This window comes from Oncorhynchus clarkii, chromosome 29 (genome assembly GCF_045791955.1).
Source record: "Oncorhynchus clarkii lewisi isolate Uvic-CL-2024 chromosome 29, UVic_Ocla_1.0, whole genome shotgun sequence".
NCBI classification, from domain to species: Eukaryota; Metazoa; Chordata; class Actinopteri; order Salmoniformes; family Salmonidae; genus Oncorhynchus; species Oncorhynchus clarkii.
This window is the reverse complement of record NC_092175.1, coordinates 21,247,710-21,267,944: the sequence shown is the minus strand read 5'-3', so window position 1 is coordinate 21,267,944 and position 20,235 is coordinate 21,247,710. Positions and strand designations below refer to the sequence as shown.

General features: G+C 40.0%; 1 protein-coding gene across 1 annotated transcript in view; it reads right to left on the bottom strand.

The window, feature by feature from the left end:
- The window catches only part of LOC139388319 (zinc finger protein 618), a 35,571-nt gene extending 15,562 nt beyond the window's left edge, over positions 1-20,009 (bottom strand). Inside the window, exons 1-4 of the mRNA XM_071134923.1 lie at positions 19,669-20,009; positions 10,820-11,078; positions 6,646-6,723; positions 6,126-6,170 (exon numbers count right to left, since the gene is read on the bottom strand). Coding sequence (XP_070991024.1) covers positions 6,126-6,170; positions 6,646-6,723; positions 10,820-11,045 — 349 coding nt within the window. The 5' untranslated portion in view covers positions 11,046-11,078; positions 19,669-20,009. The remainder of the gene's footprint in view (positions 1-6,125; positions 6,171-6,645; positions 6,724-10,819; positions 11,079-19,668) is intronic.
- Between the last annotated feature and the right edge of the window lie 226 nt (positions 20,010-20,235).

The window sequence follows — 20,235 nt, the reverse complement described above, 5'->3', positions numbered from 1 at the left end:
AAATGTGAGAAAAAAAATGAAGGGATCTGAATACTTTCCTAATGCACTGTTTCGCTGAGCCTTTCTCTTCACCTGGCACCCACCAAATGCTGCACTATGCCCCCCTCCCCCACATTTACAACACAACCTTCACATTGCTCCCCTCCATACCCTTTCTTTCCTTTACATTGAGCAGCTACATGTCCCATTCTTTGGAATTTAAAAACACCTCAATGGGGATGTGGCAAAATCTCTGACATTGAAACTAAGGAATCCTATCTGTACTTTCCCAGGCATAACCTTCTCAAACCTCAGCAGCACTGATAGGTCAAAGTGAAAGCCTTCTGTCCTACTGATCAACCTTTTGGCCTCAATCACTCTTCCTCCCTTTACATTTCCTTTAATATCGTCTATGGACATAGATATTGAGACCCCGGTGATGACTCCTCTCAATATAGCATAACCACCAGGGACATGACTTTTCATCTTCTTCCCATTAAGCTTTTCTATTGATAGAATTTTCTCTTGCCGAGCCTGGCTACCACAAAATATTAACAAAATCTACCATTTCCAATTAACTAATTTCACTTCACCTACAGCATTAGTTAGTTGGATAGGGTGTGAGGCCCTGTGGTCTCATCAAACACTATCACCACTTTCCATTCCAATACATCATTATTCTTGCTTCCTATCTTGGCCCTCTTTATGCTTTCGTTATTAGATGGTCCACTGCTTTCTGTATTATGATCTCTTCTTCTTATGTCCTTGACCCTCATCATTCCGCTTCATACCTTCGGAACTGACACCCAAATTGTTCGCATTCCAGCACAGCTGTTGCTTCACCATCTTTTTCTAAATTTTGTCAGCACTACTCACCACCATTTCTGACTCCTCCTAGACTCGTCTCTCTGGCCCTCTGCAACATTTTCCATTTGGAGTCCCAATTTATCTTACCATTTCTAAAAATCTGTGTGCCAGTTATGATTTTTATACTCACATTTTCATGGAACAGTTTAATTTATAATAAAGTCTTTGTATCTCAAAATCATTATCATGTGCTTGTAAAAAAAATCTAAAAGTAACTTTTATTGCCATTGCCAACTATGTAGAAATAGCCCACATAAAGCCAACAAATAAACATTTCAGCCTGCAGGTAGAAAATATCCTGTTAAAAATAAATATACCATAAATCACATTGGCTATGAATGGTCTGTCTGCAAGGAACTTGAAACATTGTATCAACTGAAGCTTGAGCTAGCAAACTTGCAACATTGTATAGAATAAGTGTCCCGGACAGACATACTGTAGCTGTACGCTATTTGCGCAAGGGATAAGTAGTAATCAGGTAGGCCTATTTTATGACGTTTCCACCGGATCAGAGCATGACATTTTGTCCCCCTTTCACAGAGTGGTTATAGCTGGAAATATTTTTCAAATAGGCTACGTTGAGGAACTAGTCAGGATAGAGGGAAAGATTTAAAAACAGACATAAGTTTAACATTATTAACAGAAATTACCATAACCAAACAAACACTGTAGACTAGAAACAGGAATTAACAGTAAATGTACTACTGGTGAGCCATCCCCACAGTGGATTAGTCCACTGAGAGACAGGCGTGAATCAGACTGGCGTCTCGTGCCATAATATATATTTTTGACTGCATGTTAAGTTCAGCAAACTTAACATGTTATGATCATACAAATATTTACACATGATTCAACAACAGACATAAACTGAACAAGTTCCACAACCATGTGACTAACAGAAATTGAATAATGTGTCCCTGAATAAAGGGGGAGGAGGGGTGTCAAAATCAAAAGTAACAGTCAGCATCTAGTGTGGCCACCAGCTGCATTAGGGAATGCAGTGTATCTCCTCCTCATGGACTGCACCAGATTTGCCAGTTCTTGCTGTGAGATGTTACCCCACTCTTCCACCAAGGCACCTGGAAGCTCCCGGACATTTGAGGGGAATGGCCCTAGCCCTCACCCTCCGATCCAGCATTGTCACACTGGAGAGTCATGTCAGAATGAGCCTGCAGGAAGGGTACCACATGAGGGAGGAGGATGTCTTCCCTGTAACGCACAGCGTTGAGATTGCCTGCAATGACAACAAGCTCAGTCCGATGATGCTGTGACACACCGCGCCAGACCCTCCACCTCCAAATTGATCCCGCTCCAGAGTACAGGCCTCGGTGTAACGCTCATTCCTTCGACGATAAACGCAAATCCGAACATCACCCCTGGTGAGACAAAACCACGACTCATCAGTGAAGAGCACTTTTTGCCAGTCCTGTCTAGTCCAGCAACGGTGGGTTTGTGCCCATAGACGATGTTGCCGCTGATGTAAGGCAGGTCCTCACCAGACAACAGGCCTACAAGCCCTCAGTCCAGTCCAGCCTCTCTCAGCCCATTGCGGACAGTCTGAGCACTGATGGAGGGATTGTGCGTTCCTGGTGTAACTCGGGCAGTTGTTGCCATCCTGTACCTGTCCAGCAGGTGTGATGTTCGGATGTACCGATCTTGTGCAGGTGTTGTTACACGTGGTCTGCCACTGCGCGGACGATCAGCTGTCCGTCCCGTCTCCCTGTAGCGCTGTCTTAGGTGTCTCACAGTAAGGATATTGCAATTAATTGCCCTGGCCACATCGGCAGTCCACATGCCTCCTTGCAGCATGCCTAAGGCACGTTCACGCAGATGAGCAGGGAGCCTGGGTGTTTTTCAGAGTCAGTAGAAAGGCCTCTTTAGTAGAGGTCGACCGATTATGATTTTTTAACGCCGATACCAATTAAATCGGGCGATTTTTATTTATTTATTTGTAATAATGACAATTACAACAATACTGAATGAACACTTATTTTAACCTAATATAGTACATCAATAAAATCAATTTAGCCTCAAGTAAATAATGAAACATGTTCAATTTGGTTTAAATAATAAACAAAGTGGTGGAGAAGAAAGTAAAAGTAAAATATGTGCTATGTAAGAAAGCTAACGTTTCAGTTCCTTGCTCAGAACATGAGAACATATGAAAGCGGGTGGTTCCTTTTAACATGAGTCTTCAATATTCCCAGGTAAGAAGTTTTAGGTTGTAGTTATTATAGGAATTATAGGACTATTTCCCTCTATACTATTTGTATTTCATTAACCTTTGACTATTGGATGTTCCTTATAGGCACTTTAGTATTGCCAGTGTAACAATATAGCTTCCGTCCCTCTCCTTGCTCCTCCCTGGGCTCGAACCAGCAACACAACAGCCACCATCGAAGCAGCGTTACCCATGCAGAGCAATGGGAACAACTACTAGAAGGCTCAGAGCGAGTGACGTTTGAAACGCTATTAGCCTGCGCTAACTAGCTAGCCATTTCACTTCGGTTACACCAGCCTCATCTCGGGAGTTGATAGGCTTGAAGTCATAAACAGCGCAATGTTTGACGCACAACAAAGAGCTGCTGGCAAAATGCACGAAATTGCTGTTTGAATGAATGTTTACACGCCTGCTTCTGCCTACCACCGCTCAGCCTCTTTGCAGATCTTCTCCAAGTCATAAGGTTTTGAGGCTGACTTTTGGCAACTCGAACCTTCAGCTGCCTCCACATATTTTCTATGGGATTAAGGTCTGGAGACTGGCTAGGCCACTCCAGGACCTTAATGTGCTTCTTCTTGAGCTGCTCCTTTGTTGCCTTGGCCGTGTGTTTTGGGTCATTGTCATGCTGGAATACCCATTTACGACCCATTTTCAATGCCCTGGCTGAGGTAAGGAGGTTCTCACCCAAGATTTGACGGTACATGGCCCTGTCCATCGTCCCTTTGATTCGGTGAAGTTGTCCTATCCCCTTAGCAGAAAAACACCCCAAAGCATTATGTTTCCACCTCCATGTTTGACGGTGGGGGATGGTGTTCTTGGGGTCATAGACAGCATTCCTCCTCCTCCTCCAAACACAGTGAGTTGATGCCAAAGAGCTCCATTTTGGTCTCATCTGACCACAACACTTTCACCCAGTTGTCCTCTGAATCATTCAGATCTTCATTGGCAAACTTCAGACGGGTATGTATATGTGCTTTCTTGAGCAGGGAGACCTTGCGGGCGCTACAGGATTTCAGTCCTTCACGGCATAGTGTGTTACCAATTGTTTTCTTGGTGACTATGGTCCCAGCTGCCTTGAAATCATTGACAAGATCCTCCCGTGTAGTTCTGGGCTACTCACTGTTCTCATGATCATTGCAACTCCACGAGGTGAGATCTTGCATGGAGCCCCAGGCCGAGCGAGATTGACAGTTCTTTTGTGTTTCTTCCATTTGCGAATAATCACACCAACTGTTGTCACCTTCTCACCAAGCTGCTTGGCGATGGTCTTGTACACAGCCTTGTGTAGGTCTTCAATCTTGTCCCTGACATCCTTGGAGAGCTCTTTGGTCTTGGCCATGGTGGAGAGTTTGGAATCTGATTGATTGATTGCTTCTGTGGACAGGTGTCTTTTATACAGGTAACAAACTGAGATTAGGAGCACTCCCTTTAAGAATGTGCTCCTAATCTCAGCTTGTTACCTGTATAAAAAGACACCTGGGAGCCAGAAATCTTTCTGATTGAGAGGGGGTCAAATGTTTTTTTCCCCCTCACTGTGTATACAGTGGGGCAAAAAAGTATTTAGTCAGCCACCAATTGTGCAAGTTCTCCCACTTAAAAAGATGAGGCCTGTAATTTCATCAGGCCTCTCATCTTTTTAAGTGGGAGAACTTGCACAATTGGTGGCTGACTAAATACATTTTTGCCCCACTGTATATAGATATACATTTGAACCATTTTAGAATAAGGCTGTAACATAACAAAATGTGGCAACAGTAAAGGGATCTGAATACTTTCTGAATGCACTGTATTAGTGTTTGTTTGTTCACATTTTGCTTCCAAGTTTGTGTAGATCAACAACAAAATATTCAAGGGGGGGGGGGGGTCTAAACTGACATATGGTATTGTTTTAAGATGTTCAAACTATGAATTATTTTGCTATTTGATTATGAATTTTAGAACCCCTTTAGGCATGAAACACACATATATATACATACATACATACATACATACATACATACATACATACATACATACATACATACATACATACATACATACATACATACATACATACATACATACATACATACATACATACATACATACATACATACATACATACATACATACATACATACATACATACATACATACATACATACATACATACATACATACATACATACATACATACATACATACATACATACATACATACATACATACATACATACATACATACATACATACATACATACATACATACATACATACATACATACATACATACATACATACATACATACATACATACATACATACATACATACATACATACATACATACATACATACATACATACATACATACATACATATATATATATATATATATATGTATTAAAATATTTAATTTGGCCTTTACTACTATAGCCCAAAGAAACAAACACTACCTTCACACTTCCATAAAACATTTTTAAATCGGTAGCGGTTACATTCAGATGAGTCCTGTGACACTTTTGGTAGACAAAAAGAAGCAAAAAAGCAAAAAATCATGAAAATGTCCCCTTTCCACCGTGTGATCACATTAGTTTGTAGCCTAAGCGGTTCGGACGCTACAAACAGAAGTTGGCAAATCAACTGTTTCGACTTCAGACGAGTCCCCTGACACTTGTGGGGGTTGTAGAGCAAAACAGAGACCACCACAGTGTTCGTGAAAGTCTCATATGTCAGTCAAACTGTTCAGAACCTACAGACGTTTTCGTGAGAAGACCGATTTTCTGGATGTCTTTCCAATGCAAAACAACAGATATCTCTAGTTTAAAATGACAGATTTTTACGTGGATTTTTGTATTGTTACTTACACACAGTGTCGTCAATCGCCTCTAGGGCGTTAAATTCATTTTAATCCCACTTTGTAACAACAAAATGTGGAAAAATTCAACGGGTGTGAACACTTTCTGAAGGCACTGTAGATGTGCGCCTGTGTACACCGGTGAGTCGGTGTGTATGCTCATGCGTGAGCGCGTGCTTGTTTGTGCATGTGAATGCGTGTGCATACGCATCCGTTTACTCACTGTTGGGAGCTGGTGGTGCACCCTCCCCTGGCATGCTGTCGGACTCTGCGGGGGGAAGACAGAGACACATTCATAAGAGATCTGCTGTTGGCGTGGCGCCTACGCTTATAACAACAGCTTGACTCACTCGGATCTCAGACAACACTTGGCATCGCTCACATTAAAATTATGGATGTCAGGAAGGAGAGGGGGGGGGGGGGGGGGGGGGGAGTACTTCTAAAGTATTAGCGGATGAATGCAGCTGACAAGTTAATGATAAGAAATGAGCCCCAAACATAACATTACGCCACAAATCCAATTTTAGGTCCCCAAAATTGGATTCATGTGACTTTCGGATCGGGGCTTGCATTATCATGCCATATATATATATATATATTTAGCGGGGGGGGGGGGGGTATCAAAAATTAGGTGCTATTAAATCATGTCTGTAGTGACTTGAGTTGATTATTTTAATCTTATCAAACATTTCCAATGTCATCACACAAAGAAGCCTTAGTGTTTCAGGGCAGGCCTTCCTTACCTCTGTGGGCACGGACGTGCGTCTGAAAGCAGTTGTAGTACTTATATTTCTTCCCACATATCCCACAAACATAGGAGCCTGTGTGACAGAGGAAAAGCAATACAGAGATGGCTGAAAATGCTACAATAGTTGAGTGCATTGATACCATTGGTCTGATGGCAGAGCCAGGATACAGGCTGGTGGTGTAATGGTGTGGAGAATATTTTCCTGACACACATTAGGTCTATTGAAACCAATTGAGCAGCATATCAATGCCCCGAAGAATACAAGCTGTTCTGGAGGCAAAAGGGGAGGGGGGGGTGGGGGTCCAACCCAGTACTAGATTTCTGTACCTAATAAACGTAGATCTCGGTGTGTAACAACATCGTACCTAAACTCTTTGGGTGATTTTCCAGACACAGATTAAGCCTAGTCCTAGACTTAAAATTATTTTCAATGGAGATTCGCCATTGAGTTTCCTTTTTAGTCCAGGACTAGACTTAATTTGTGTCCGGGAAACCTCCCCTCGGGGACCTAAGTAAATATTTTACTTAGTTGAGACTGAAATACATTTCCCATACAAACCACATTTTCTTCTAAAATAGGCACAGAAATAATTCATTTCTCAGTAAATAGATGGTGCCTTCAGAAAGTATTCATACCCCTCGACTTTACGAATTCAAAATTGCTTAAATATATGTTTATCTACACACAATACCCCATAATGACAAATTGAAATGTTTAGACATTTGTGTGTCTATATAAGGTCCCACAGTTGACAGTGCATGTCAGAGCAGAAACTATACCATGAATTTCAAGGAACTGTCCGTAGAGCTCTGGGGAAGGGTCTAAAACCATTTCTAGAGTGTTGAAAGTTCAAGAGCACAGAGGTCTCCATCATTGGGAAAAAAATATTGAACTACCCAGCCTAGAGCTGGCCGTCCAACCAAACCGAGCAACCGGATAAGAAGGTCCTTGGTCAGGGAGGTGACCAAGAACCCAATGATCACTCTGTCAGAAATACAGAGTTCCTTGGCTGAGATGGGAGAACCCTGCCAGAAGGACAAGTCTCTACAGCACTTCACCAATCTGGGCTTTTTGGGAGAGTGGCCACTCCAGAGAAAAAGGCACATGACGGCACTCATGGAGTTTGCAAAAAGGCACGAGAAAGACAGCGCATAAGGCAAAATATTCTGTGGTCTGATGAGACAAAAATATAACCATTTGGCCTGAATGCAAAACACTATGTTTGGAGAAACCAGGCACAGCCCATCCCCCGTTTAACAGCAGTGGTGGAAAAAGTACCCAATTGTCATACTCAAGTAAAGGTAAATATACCTTAAGACAATTACTCAAGTAAAAGTCAAAGTTACCAAGTAAAATACTAGAGTAAAAGTCTACTATACCTAAGTATCAAAAATACATGTAATTGCTCAAATACAGTATCAGACAAAAGATTGGACACACCTACTGTACTCATTCAAGTTTTTTTTACTATTTTCTACATTGTAGAATAATAGTGAAGACATCAACACATATGGAATCATGTAGTAACCCAAAAAAGTTATAAAATATATTTTGATTTATTTGACATTCTTCAAAGTAGCCACCCTTTGCATTGATGACAGCTCTGCACACTCTTGGCATTCTCTCAACCAGCTTCATGAGGTAGTCACCTGGAATGCATTTCAATTAACAGGTGTGCCTTATTAAATGTTAATGTGTGGAATTTATTTTCTTCTTAATGCGTTTGAGCCAATCAGTTGTGTTGTGACAAGGTAGGGGTGGTATACAGAATACAGCCCTATTTGGTAAAAAGACCAAGTCCATATTATGGCAAAAACAGCTCAAATAAGTAAAGATAAATTACAGTAATCAATACTTTAAGACATGAAGGTCAGTCAATACAGAAAATGTCAAGAACTTTGAAAGTTTCTTGAAGTGCAGTCGCTAAACAATCAAGCGCTATAATGAAACTGACTCTCATAAAGACCGCCACAGGAAAGGAAGACCCTTCTGCAGAGGATAAGTTAGAGTTAACTGCATCTCAGATTGCAGCCCAAAAAAATGCATCACAGAGTTCACAGTAACAGACATCGCAACATCAAGTGTTCAGAGGAGACTGCATGAATCAGTTATTCATGGTCTAATTGCTGCAAAGAAACCACTACTAAAGGATACCAATAAGAAGAAAAGACTTGCTTGGGCCAAGAAACATGAACAATGGACATTAGACCAGTGGAAATCTGTCCTTTGCTCTGACGAGTCCAAATTTGAGATTTTTGGTTTCAACCGCCCTGTCTTTGTGAAAAGTGGAGTAGGTGAACGGATGATATCTGCATGTGTGGTTCCCACCATTAAGCATGGAGGTGGTGGTGTGATCGTGCTTAGCTGGCAACATTGTCAGTGATTTATTTAGAATTCAAGGCACACTTAACCAGCATGGCTACCACAGCATTCTGCAGCGATACACCATCCCATCTGGTTTGAGCTTAGTGGGGCTATCATTTGTTTTTTTAACCAGACAATGAACCAAAACACAACTCCAGGCTGTTTAAGAGCTATTTGACCAAGAAGGAGAGTGATGGAATGCTGCATCAGATGACCTGGCCTCCACAATCACCTGACCTCTACCCAATTGAGATGGTTTGGGATGAGTTGGACCACAGAGTGAAGGAAAAGCAGCCAACAAGTGCTGAGCATATGTGGGAACTCCTTCATGACTGTTGGAAAAGCATTCCTCATGAAGCTGAATGCCAAGAGTGTGCAAAGCTGTCATCAAGGCAAAGGGTGGCTACTTTGAAGAATCTAAAATATATTTTGATTTGTTGAACACTTTTTTGGTTACTAAATGATTCCATGTGTTATTTCATAGTTTTGATGTCTTCACTATTATTCTACAATGTAGAAAATAGTAAACAAACAAACAATTAAAACCCTTGAATGAGTAGGTGTCCAAACTTTTGACTGGTACTGTATACTTAAGTATTAAAATGTATAAATAAAGTTCAAATGTCTTATATTAAGCAAACAAGACAGCACAATGCGTTTTATTTACGGATAGCCAGGGACACACTCAGACATCATTTACAAACAAAGCATGTGTGTTTAGTGAGTCAGCCAGATCACAGGCAGTAGAGATGACCAGGGATGTTCTCTTGATAAGTGTGTGAATTGAACCATTTTCATGTAACAAAGTGTTTGGCTGTCAGGAGTAATGTAAGGAGTAAAAAGTACATTCTTTTCTTTAGGAATGTAGTAAAGTAAATGTTGTCAAAATTAGTAAAAGTACAGATACCCAAAAAACTACTTAAGAGGACTTTAAAGTAATTTTGCTTAAATATTTTACACCACTGGTGGTGGCATCATCATGCTATGTGGATGCTTTTCAGTGGCAGGGTCTGGGAGACTGGTAAGGATACAGGGAACAATGTATTGAGCCAAATACAGACAAAACCTTTGAGAACCTGCTTCAGAGTACAAACACCCTTAGAATGGGGTAAAGATTTACGTTCCAACAAGCATACAGCCAAAGCAACACTGGAATGGCTTCAGAACAAGAATGTGGAAGTACTCGAGTGGCCCAGACAAAGACCAGACTTTAATTCCGTGGAAAGACTTGAAGATTGCTGTTCACCGCCATTCTCCATCTAATTTAAGAGCTTGAGAAAATCTGCGAGGAGGAATGGGAGAATAATCCCCAAATCCAGATGTGCAAAGCTGTAATCGTCACCAAAGGTGCTTCTACAAAGTATTGACTCAGGGGTGTGAATACTTTGAAATAAAGAAATGACATTTTTCAATACATTTGCAAAAAACAGACACTTTAAAACATGTTTTCGCTGTCATTATGGAGTATTGTGTGAAGAAAAAAAAAGAAAAAATTATCCATTTTGAATTCAGGCTATAACAACAAAATGTGGAATAAGTCAAAGGGTATGAATACTCTGACACTGTACATTCCATCTGAGATAGTTCATGTAGAAGAGTGCAGATGTAGAGGGAGAAGGTAAAATGACAGGAACATGTGTTGAAAGGCGGTCCTCTTTCCTACAGTCTGGGTTTGTTCGTTTTGGGTCAGCCCTTTTACGTCATGGTTTAAAATGTGAAAACTCATTTTGCATCACAGAGGGTGATGCAAAATGATCGTGCACATTGTGTGTGGAGTGGAAGGTGATTTGTTAAGGGGTCATACCCTGGGTCTGGTCATTGCGAGACTTTCCTCCTCCACCGAGGACCACGCAGATCTCGGCAGGCACATCTTTCCCATTACTGGCCCCCTGCGTGCCAGGCTCCTTCTTTATTGTGACCGGGACAGCGAGGGTGGCGGTCGTCGGGGTAGCGGTGGGGCCATCTGGGACTCCATCCCCCGTGTCAACCTGCTCCTGCGCAGGATTGGTAGGCACCTCCTGAGCACTCATGACTCCTACTACTCAGGGCCAGCGTTCCTAGGGCTGTGTGTGTGTGTGTGTGTGAGAGAGTGAGAATATGTGTGTGAGTGAGAATGTGTGTGAGAGAAACAGACAGCCAGGAGAAACAAACAATACAGATTTACTAAATCGACCTCGCCAAAAACAGCTGCTTTTCTTTGAAACAGGTGCAGTTCAAATACAACATCAAGGGACAACATCAAGGCAACCGAGCACTGAAAACCCTATTTTTAGACAGCTCTAAGGCAAGGCACTTGACACTCAGTAACACCCACAAACTGGGATTGCCATATGTCTGACCAATGTACTTCTGAGAGAGAGCTGTAGTCTGGTGTACCAATAACAGAAAGGGACATTTTATGGTTCTCAAAATTGTCTCCATATGGACATTATTGTTATTGAGATGAAAAGGTCTATTCTAACCAAGAGGGATACCAAATCTAGTATCTATAAAATCAAATAAAGTTTTAAAAAAAAATTAAAAGTGACTCGTGACAATGTAGTTTGCCAAAAATAGCAGGGGAATAGATGGGAGAGATATGCATGATCATTATGTATAATTAGCCCTACAGCACAGTGCTTCATTGTGTATGGGTGACCTATGATGACAATACATCCATAGTGCCCAGGTGCTCTAATTTCAGAAACATCCAAATGACCCAGCCTTCTACTGTAAGTACCATAGTACTATGAGGGGACTCCAGTCAAGAGGGGACGCATAAAATGCAACCAAACAAACCAGAGTTATAACCGGGAGGACAGATTTTTTTTGTGGAAAGATGAGAATTTCACTAATAATATTTAACACACCTTTTCTTGGAAGCGATAACTGACCGACATTGGCGCTAATTATTAAAACAGATCATAGTTACATGTGCAGCTGCAGTTTGTCACCCTAAATATGAATAATTGTGCAGAACTTTCTATTCAGATGACCAAGCTGTGGAGGGAGTATTGCTGGATGGCAATTGGTTACTCAAGTGCTCCTTCAAAACAGAACTGGCCATATTGAAAAGGGCATTGGTTCAACACAACAATGTCATTAAAAAAAAAACTTTGTTAAACAAATATTAGGCCTAATTGAAATGTGTTTCATGCTCCATTGTTTCATGCCGCACTTCCCTAATTTTGAAATCTAGTCTACATTGCTTGGTCATGGTGCTCCTGATCTGGTAGAGAAATGGACAGTGGGACAACCTCCATGTTTTTCATATCTGCATGGGTTCAACAGTTTAATGGGCTGAGGCTATACTAATCTCATACAGCATTAGAATAAATGTAAAATGACTAACCGCCCCTGACATCTAGCCTACCCAATAAAATGATGCCTGCAAAGAAAAGTAGCTAGCCGACAATGGAAACATTGGAAATTCTAATCTCCCTCAAAAGAGGCCAATTCAATTCAACACGCCTGGGCAGATTGGAGGCCGTAAAAGCTAATTTGGGAAGCAAAGGGAACGGCTGAGTATTCATTTCAGCAGCAGCCGTGTCACGGCTGTGCGCCATGTTGTGTTGGAAATTATGACGAGAGCTTTATTTCAAACAAAAACACAGTCCTATCTGGAACAAGTGGAAGCAGGAAGCTACATGGAGGGGAATATCAGCCGAGAAGAAAAATACAAAATGTGAAATCCCTCTCAGAGCTGGACATGATTGGATTTCATACCATAAATGGCAGAATGTGATACATTTTTTCACAAAATTAGAACACGTAGGCATTAAATCTGTGCTGCTTGGTCGACAGCAATGCAATTGTGAATTAGTTATTGATAAATAGACTGGGCTAGTTGAGACTAGTTTGCGTCTGCGCTGGAATCATCATCGTGCAATTAATCTGGTCAAATTTGTGAAAACTCATGGTGAAAAAAAAAAACAACCATGGATGAAATAGGATCAACTGAAGATATATCTTGCAGCCTCTGAGAAACAAGTAAATTATTAAAAAAATATGCCATTTCATGGACTTTCATAAGGTCACACAGCCACGTTTTTATATGAGTAAAGTCATACAGTATCACAACGACAGCTGTGACGGAGACAGGTTTCTGGACATTTTTAGAAATGCCGATAGTTCGATATGGTGGGATCTTTTTGGATTGTTCAATTAATTATGCAACAAATGGCAGAGGAAACACCTTTATGCACAAATATTGATATAATAACCATCATATTGAAGTAAACTTGAAGTCACACGATTATATGGTGTGTGGTCCTCCCACTAAGGCTGCCGATGAAATAAGTTATGATGAACTTCACAGGGTGGTGAAAGTGCACAGTGATGAGCTTAATGCTCCTTTCCAATAAAAATTGAGGGCCTTATTCTGGTGACATGCTGATCGATGCTTGACCACCATTTGACAAATTAAAATACTCTCACTCTTATCCATAATAATCTCATCATGTATACTAGCCTACCTGCACTGTATGTGCGAGCTGCTGACTAAAGCACAAGTGCCAGAAACCAGAGTAGGCCCATTTGTCACAAAAACTATTGCGTTAAATAGCAAAACTATCAGTAAAGTTGAGAATGCGATGTAAAACACATTGAACTTTAAGATTTTCATTCAGGCAAAAAAAGTAGATTGTGTGCAGTAAAGCGTTACATACTGATTTTTCTTCAAGCTGATTTTAGAAGATTCGCATGAAAATCTGTCACCTATTGGATGGAAACCTAGCTACTGATACATATATTTTCACCTGTATTGTTGTCTCTACCTTCTTGCCCTTTGTGCTGTTGTCTGTGCCCAATAATGCTTGTACCATGTTTTGTGTTGCTACCATGTTGTCATGTTGTGTTGCTACCATGCTGTGTTGTCATCTTAGGTCTCTCTTTTATGTCGTGATGCATGTTTTGTCCTATATTTTTATTCCCTCAGGAAGCCTTTTGGTAGGCCATCATTGTAAATAAGAATTTGTTCTTATCTGACTTTCCTAGTTAAAATAAGGGTTAAATAAAATTAAAAAAAGTTGTAGGCCTCGTGTAGGGTCTAATTTAGTTTTTCCATTCCCTCACTGTTTAAATAATTACATCACATGACAGTCCAAACATCTGACTTTTTTTAAATTTATATATATATATTTTTTTTAATGAGGATTTAGACATCTTGCTATTCACATTATGGAATTTGACCATTCTCAGAGTCAATCGGGATCAGGAAGAAAAACACAGAACGTGTCCAAATAATCCAATGCTCTGAATCTGAAATGGGCCTACTTCCAAGATGTCAAAAACACAGTGTCACAACACTTTCAAAAACAGCCTGGAAATAGCATGTATGGACATTGACTAAAGAACAACTGAATTCTGGGAAGGCATCATTGATCTCCACTCCCCTCTTATGGTTTAAATGGATGAAAATCAATCAATGAGCAAATGGTTGTATATTGAGCACATTTCTCAGACATTAATGCAGCCCATTACAACGGGTTTTACTAAAATGTAGACAAAAGGTAAATTCAACATTAGAAGAGAAAAGGGGAAGCGACCAAATATAAGTCTGAAGAATTTACCTATTTAAATTCTTGAACAAATGATTTATGCTTCTAAATAGGCTGAATTCTTTCAGAGTCTTGAATCGTTTTGGCACCCATATTACACTTCCATTTTGTGTAGCCTAACCTTAGTATATTTCCCTGCAAACAAAATGGCTTGCTGTATTCTTTCTATCAAATTGAAAATGTGAAACTTGCCATCTGTCATTTTTATTGATCCCAGAAGCTTTACCTCTTGCAACTTCGGGTAATTGAAGCACGACAACTAAAACATTTTTAACCTTGTTTCACACAACTGGTTCAACCAACAAAGGAAAACAGACGATGATTTTCCTATTTCATAAATTATTCAAATGCCTGTTTCATGGTTAAAATGTTCCGATTTCATGGCTGACATGACACATTTTCCAAAGGATCTGGTCGAATATACTATACCAGATCCGTTTGTCATATCAACCATGAAATAGGAAAATACTCCACCAGATCCTTCTGAAAATGTGTCGGATCAAATCGGATCAAAGCAGCATCAACTCAATATGAGGGCTTTTTTTAGGCAATAGGCAGTGTGTGTATGCGAGACTGCATGTTATGACACTGGTTTAGCATGAAATTTCCCCATTTAAATAGACGCCTGCTTTCCTCAAGATTGAGGGCAGCTGTTAAATGTCATTGCATGGATATTAAACATAATATTTGTGCTAGACTACATTACTAAGCTAATCAGTCTCATTGCTAATGATGTCGGAAAGGTCAACATTGGAGGAAAAATAAATGAAACATTGCATCAAGTTGGGTCAAGATACTTGAAATAGAAGGCTAAATGTGGACAGGCATGATGGGCTAATAACAGAACAAAGGATGCACTACTAAACCAATTCTGATACAAAATAAGAAAAACAAGAGTATAGAAATTGGTTGAATATATATGTATAAAAAAACATTTAAAATTAGTGGATGTTGCTGAAGGGAGGACAGCTCATAATAACGTCTGGAATGGAGAGAATGGAATAGCATGAAACACAGAAACCATGGACCCCAGGAAGAGTAGCTGCTGCCTTGGCAGGAACTAACGGGGATCCATAATAAACCCCAGGAAGAGTAACTGCTGCCTTGGCAGGAACCAATGGGGATCCATAATAAACCCCAGGAAGAGTAGCTGTTGCCTTGGCAGGAACTAACGGGGATCCATAATAAATACAAATACATTCATTCCGCTCCAGCCATTACCACAAGCCCGTCCTCCCCAATTAAGGTGCCACCAACCTCCTGTGATTGAAATCAATACATTGGTTCCCTATATTCCTGCTATGCAGAGAGGAGTATCAGTGGTGAGTAGAATATTGTCAGCCACAGGGATGACCAAAACCTATTTCAGTCTGAATGCTTTCCCTCGCTCCTTAATCAAAAGCACATTTTCCTAGCCCCCTCGGTGTAATAAATTTCTCTCAAGATGGCTTCCAACCAACGATAAAACATTTTTTTAAAAAGCAATAATGCAGAGAAATGGGAAAATCGTTTTTTTTTCCCTCCAACATTTCCTTCTATTAGCCGGAATGGTCTGGAAACAGAACTGCGTCAACTCGTAAAATTCCATCCACATGCGCTCCAAACCCCCATAAAAACTTTTCAATTTATATGTTAATGCTGTGAATTAAAATTTAATAACTAGAGATTTTGAAAAGCGGACTTGAATTATACAAAAATAAATCCTGAAAGAGCAGCCCTAAAATTAGAAATTCAGGGCGGCATCCGGTCTGCCGCTAAGCCCTTGTACGCTGGCAGATTACATTTTTTATGAAAATCTAAATTGCAGTGCAGGCTGAGGCAGGTCTGGTAAACCTGCTCCATTGTGATTTATAGATTCATTAGAGCAAGAGGAGACTTTCCCGCTGTTCCACAGAAATTAAATTATCTTTATAAAATAGTATTTTTAGAAAGGCAACCTGAGCCCTGAAACCGTTAGAAACCTGACACAAAAAGCACACACTTCCTATGTGCATAAAACCACTGTACAGACTGGCCTTAATTCATCTTTGCTGCAGCAATTGAGTGTCCTTATGAATTATTCATGAGACCAATAAGGTTCATTTTAAGTAGAGGGGGAAATATGCACAGAATACACAAACTCCCAAAATGCCAAAAGCTCTTTCATGTAGCCGTCCAAACCTGAAATACTATCCTGCTGGCCCTAACTCGAGTGATGTCATTTTCAGAGACTTATCAGGACAACTATGCTCATAAAAGGTAGGTAACTGCTGATGCGTTTGGCAGATTTGGAAAGATGCCAACATTTACCTGGCCAACAACGAAGAAGAAAAAAAAAAAAAGTTACTAGCAACTGTAATTGCTAAGCTGTCGTAGCTCTCAGCAAGAACATCCAAATGCTCAGAAGGAAGGATTACACCTACCTACATTGCAACAAGGCCTCCTAAAAACACAGCTATGCCTACATAAAGTTTGGACTGCACTCTAGACAAAAGTAAATTACACTAAGTTCTAGCTAGTGAAAGATGGTCAAGCCTTCATTAAATGTTATGAACTGACAACAGGGTTTGCTCTCTCTCGCTCTCCATCTCTCTACAGACCTATTTAAACAAAACAACTCAATTGGGGAAGCAGATATTTTGGGGTTCACAAGCAGACCATTACACCCTACAGTACCTCTTGGTGCCTACAAAGGTGCAAACAGCTGTCTTTCACAGTCCTGTGTCTCCCTTCTACCAAGGTCCCACAAGCCACAGTGTCTGTCACCTGGGTGGGTAAATAGTTTAGGTCTATTAGTTAAAACATTTGAGAATACGTTCCACAGAACACCATCAAAATGTACAATTCAAGTTGCATGTTGTTGGTCTATAAAAGGTGCCTTTCACTTTAATGCAACCTCACACCAAAACAAATCCTAAATGATTTTCATTACCTGGCTGCTCTGAAGTTTAATAATAATATTCCTGTCATTCATACATTCATTCTCTTCAATTAAAAACCTGGAATTTCCTGATGTAATTCATAGCCAGCATTTTTTATTAGATTGAATGTGGAGGGAAAAGGTCAGGGTTCAGGTTCAGCATGCAAAGCACAACATTTCCACCAACACTTCAAATTCACAGTCCAGTTCTGAAGGTCAGTGCCAAAATGACCAAACTAAAATGGCTCCCTCAGATCTACTTACATAGACAAACCATCCTATACGGGAAATTGTTTAGTGTCCACAAGATTAATGTAAACAGCAGAGAAATTGGTTGTGATTGTATTTCCTGTTCCTAAAATGTGCCGACTGTCGTCCTCTGCATTGGTCCTCCTTTCTATACTGCTCCCTTTGATTTGGGCAGTGTTTGTTTTATTTCCAAAGTTTAGACACAAGTCCGGTGTATTCCTTGTTTACCATATTTCATCATTCGAGCAGACCATGACATGAATTTGCTTTATATACTTTCTCAAAACACAAAACAAATTCAAGATGGGCAACCTTGACCTTTCAAACAGCACAATTCTATTGTATATTGCAAAGGGAATTCTTATATAAGAATGTCAGCATGGGTGACATCCAGAAGCTCTTACATTACAGTGTTGTTGCCACATCTCTTTACCCTCTCTTCCAATCTACATCTAGGAGCTTAGATATGTCATTATTTCTTTAATACTATGGAAAGGCACACCCAGCCTAAAGATTAGGCTGATTGTTACTATATCGGTAGCCTACTAAAAACACTTTCTCACAATTACCATCAACATCAGAGAGGATGTTAGTAGTATCAAGGCCACAATCTACCCTTTCAAAAGCCAGACCCTGCCTGCCACTTTGTTAAAGCTTGATAGGGCTGGGTAAATATGAACACTCAAATGCATCTAAACTGTGGAAACAAAGATTAACAGTCTACTTTTAGATTGACATTAGTTCTAAACAGATTGTGAAGCTACAGCCTACATTGTTTGTAGGCTATAGCCTACATCAACAATGGATTAATACAGTCAAGAGCTTGGGTTGATGGAGTAAGACAGTTACACTGTAAATTAAGGCAGTTATACTGTCTTATTTTAAGTATGATGATGCAAATTGGTAAGCTATTTAAATTAAGGACATTGTCACTATTCAAATTTACAAAAACTATATAGTAGTTAACTTTTTGTTTAAACGTCATGGGAGTTGACACACCCTGATTCAAACTGTGGCTTAGGCTACTCCTAGTTTCTCATATTCAACATCAAAGAGCGCATAATGATAGAACGAATCTGGTTCAAGACTGAGGCCATATGCAATGTATCAAACAGTTTATCTTTTTACATGCACTCAAACAGCAGCTCGTGCAATCTACCAATTATCCTCTACAATAAAAAAAGGAGGAAGATCGTTCATACTGCAAACGTTCATATGGTCAAAGGTCGTAATCATAGGCTACCAATGCAGCTTACTTTTCAAAAATTGCTTCGAAATTAACGAAAATGAATGTCACAAAATGTTTTTAAAAACGAAGGTTACAATAAAATGTTTAAAACGACAAATTAATTGGAATTTCTTAATTTCACAAAATAACTACCGACAGGTGTCGCCAATTTCAGAATGAAATGAATTAAAATCCTACCCCGTTTTCGAAAACAGAAGTAGAAATTATATTCGAAATTGGAAACATTGTCTTCATGTCGACCGATTGAACCAAATAGCCTACGCTTTATCACAACAAACACTGTCACGACTCAATTGATGTGATTATGGAATGTGAGAGAAAATTTAAGCAAATTTCACAAAACATGGCTGGCTGCAAGGTTGTTTTCAGACTGTTCCTCCTCGTCCTTCACTGCTTTAACTTCCAACACGCTTCCAAAGCTACAATTCATCAGTTACAATCGACCACTGGGTTAATTAGCCACTGCAGACAGCTGAGTTTTACTCGAAAACTTTATTCGAAATCGCTGTCTAAAATCAACAGATCATTTGTGACTGAAACTAAAGCCAGCACACCATTGCTTTTGATAATGCTCACCAAACATGCATTAGCTTGAAAACAGACACCCTCACTCATTATGAAGAGCGAGTCGAGTGAACTATCAGCAACTGCGGCCTGTACACATTTTTTTAATTCAGGATTTCTAAATCAGAAAAAACGAAAAAGAATGGTTTGACTACCTCCCAAAATGATGCAGCTCATGCGAGTAGGCTTGCTCGAGCTCCAAAATCCTCCTCATCCACAAGAGGTGACTGTACAAATAACGCTTTGAAATAAAATGAGTTACCGGTATTCATTCTCAAATGATCAAAATTAAAACAGCTTTATTTCCGAGCTTGCAACCTTGACATCTTCCGGAATGAGCCCGATTGTTTTGACGAAGGTGTAGGCTACAGTCCGTCCGTGCTCGGTTTATTAGTTTTATTTTTTCATTTTTTTCCGTATTCAGGGTAGGCTATGCGTTGCGGTTTCTCCAGTGGAAATTTTCGTCCGCCATCATACAAGGACAGATTCCGAAATTGCAACGCCTGCTAGTTATATCAAAATTATTCTGGGCAGAGTGAAAAAAAAGGTCGAACGACAGTTAAATTGCGCAGGGAAATAAAGAAACTATAAATCATCCAGAATAAAATTCCCGGATATAATAATATGGAAGTTGTATAGTAGTTGAAACAAAGTAACAACTTCATGATGACACACATTATTAGAAATGATGTTAAGCATTATAAACGTTATGTAATTTGTAA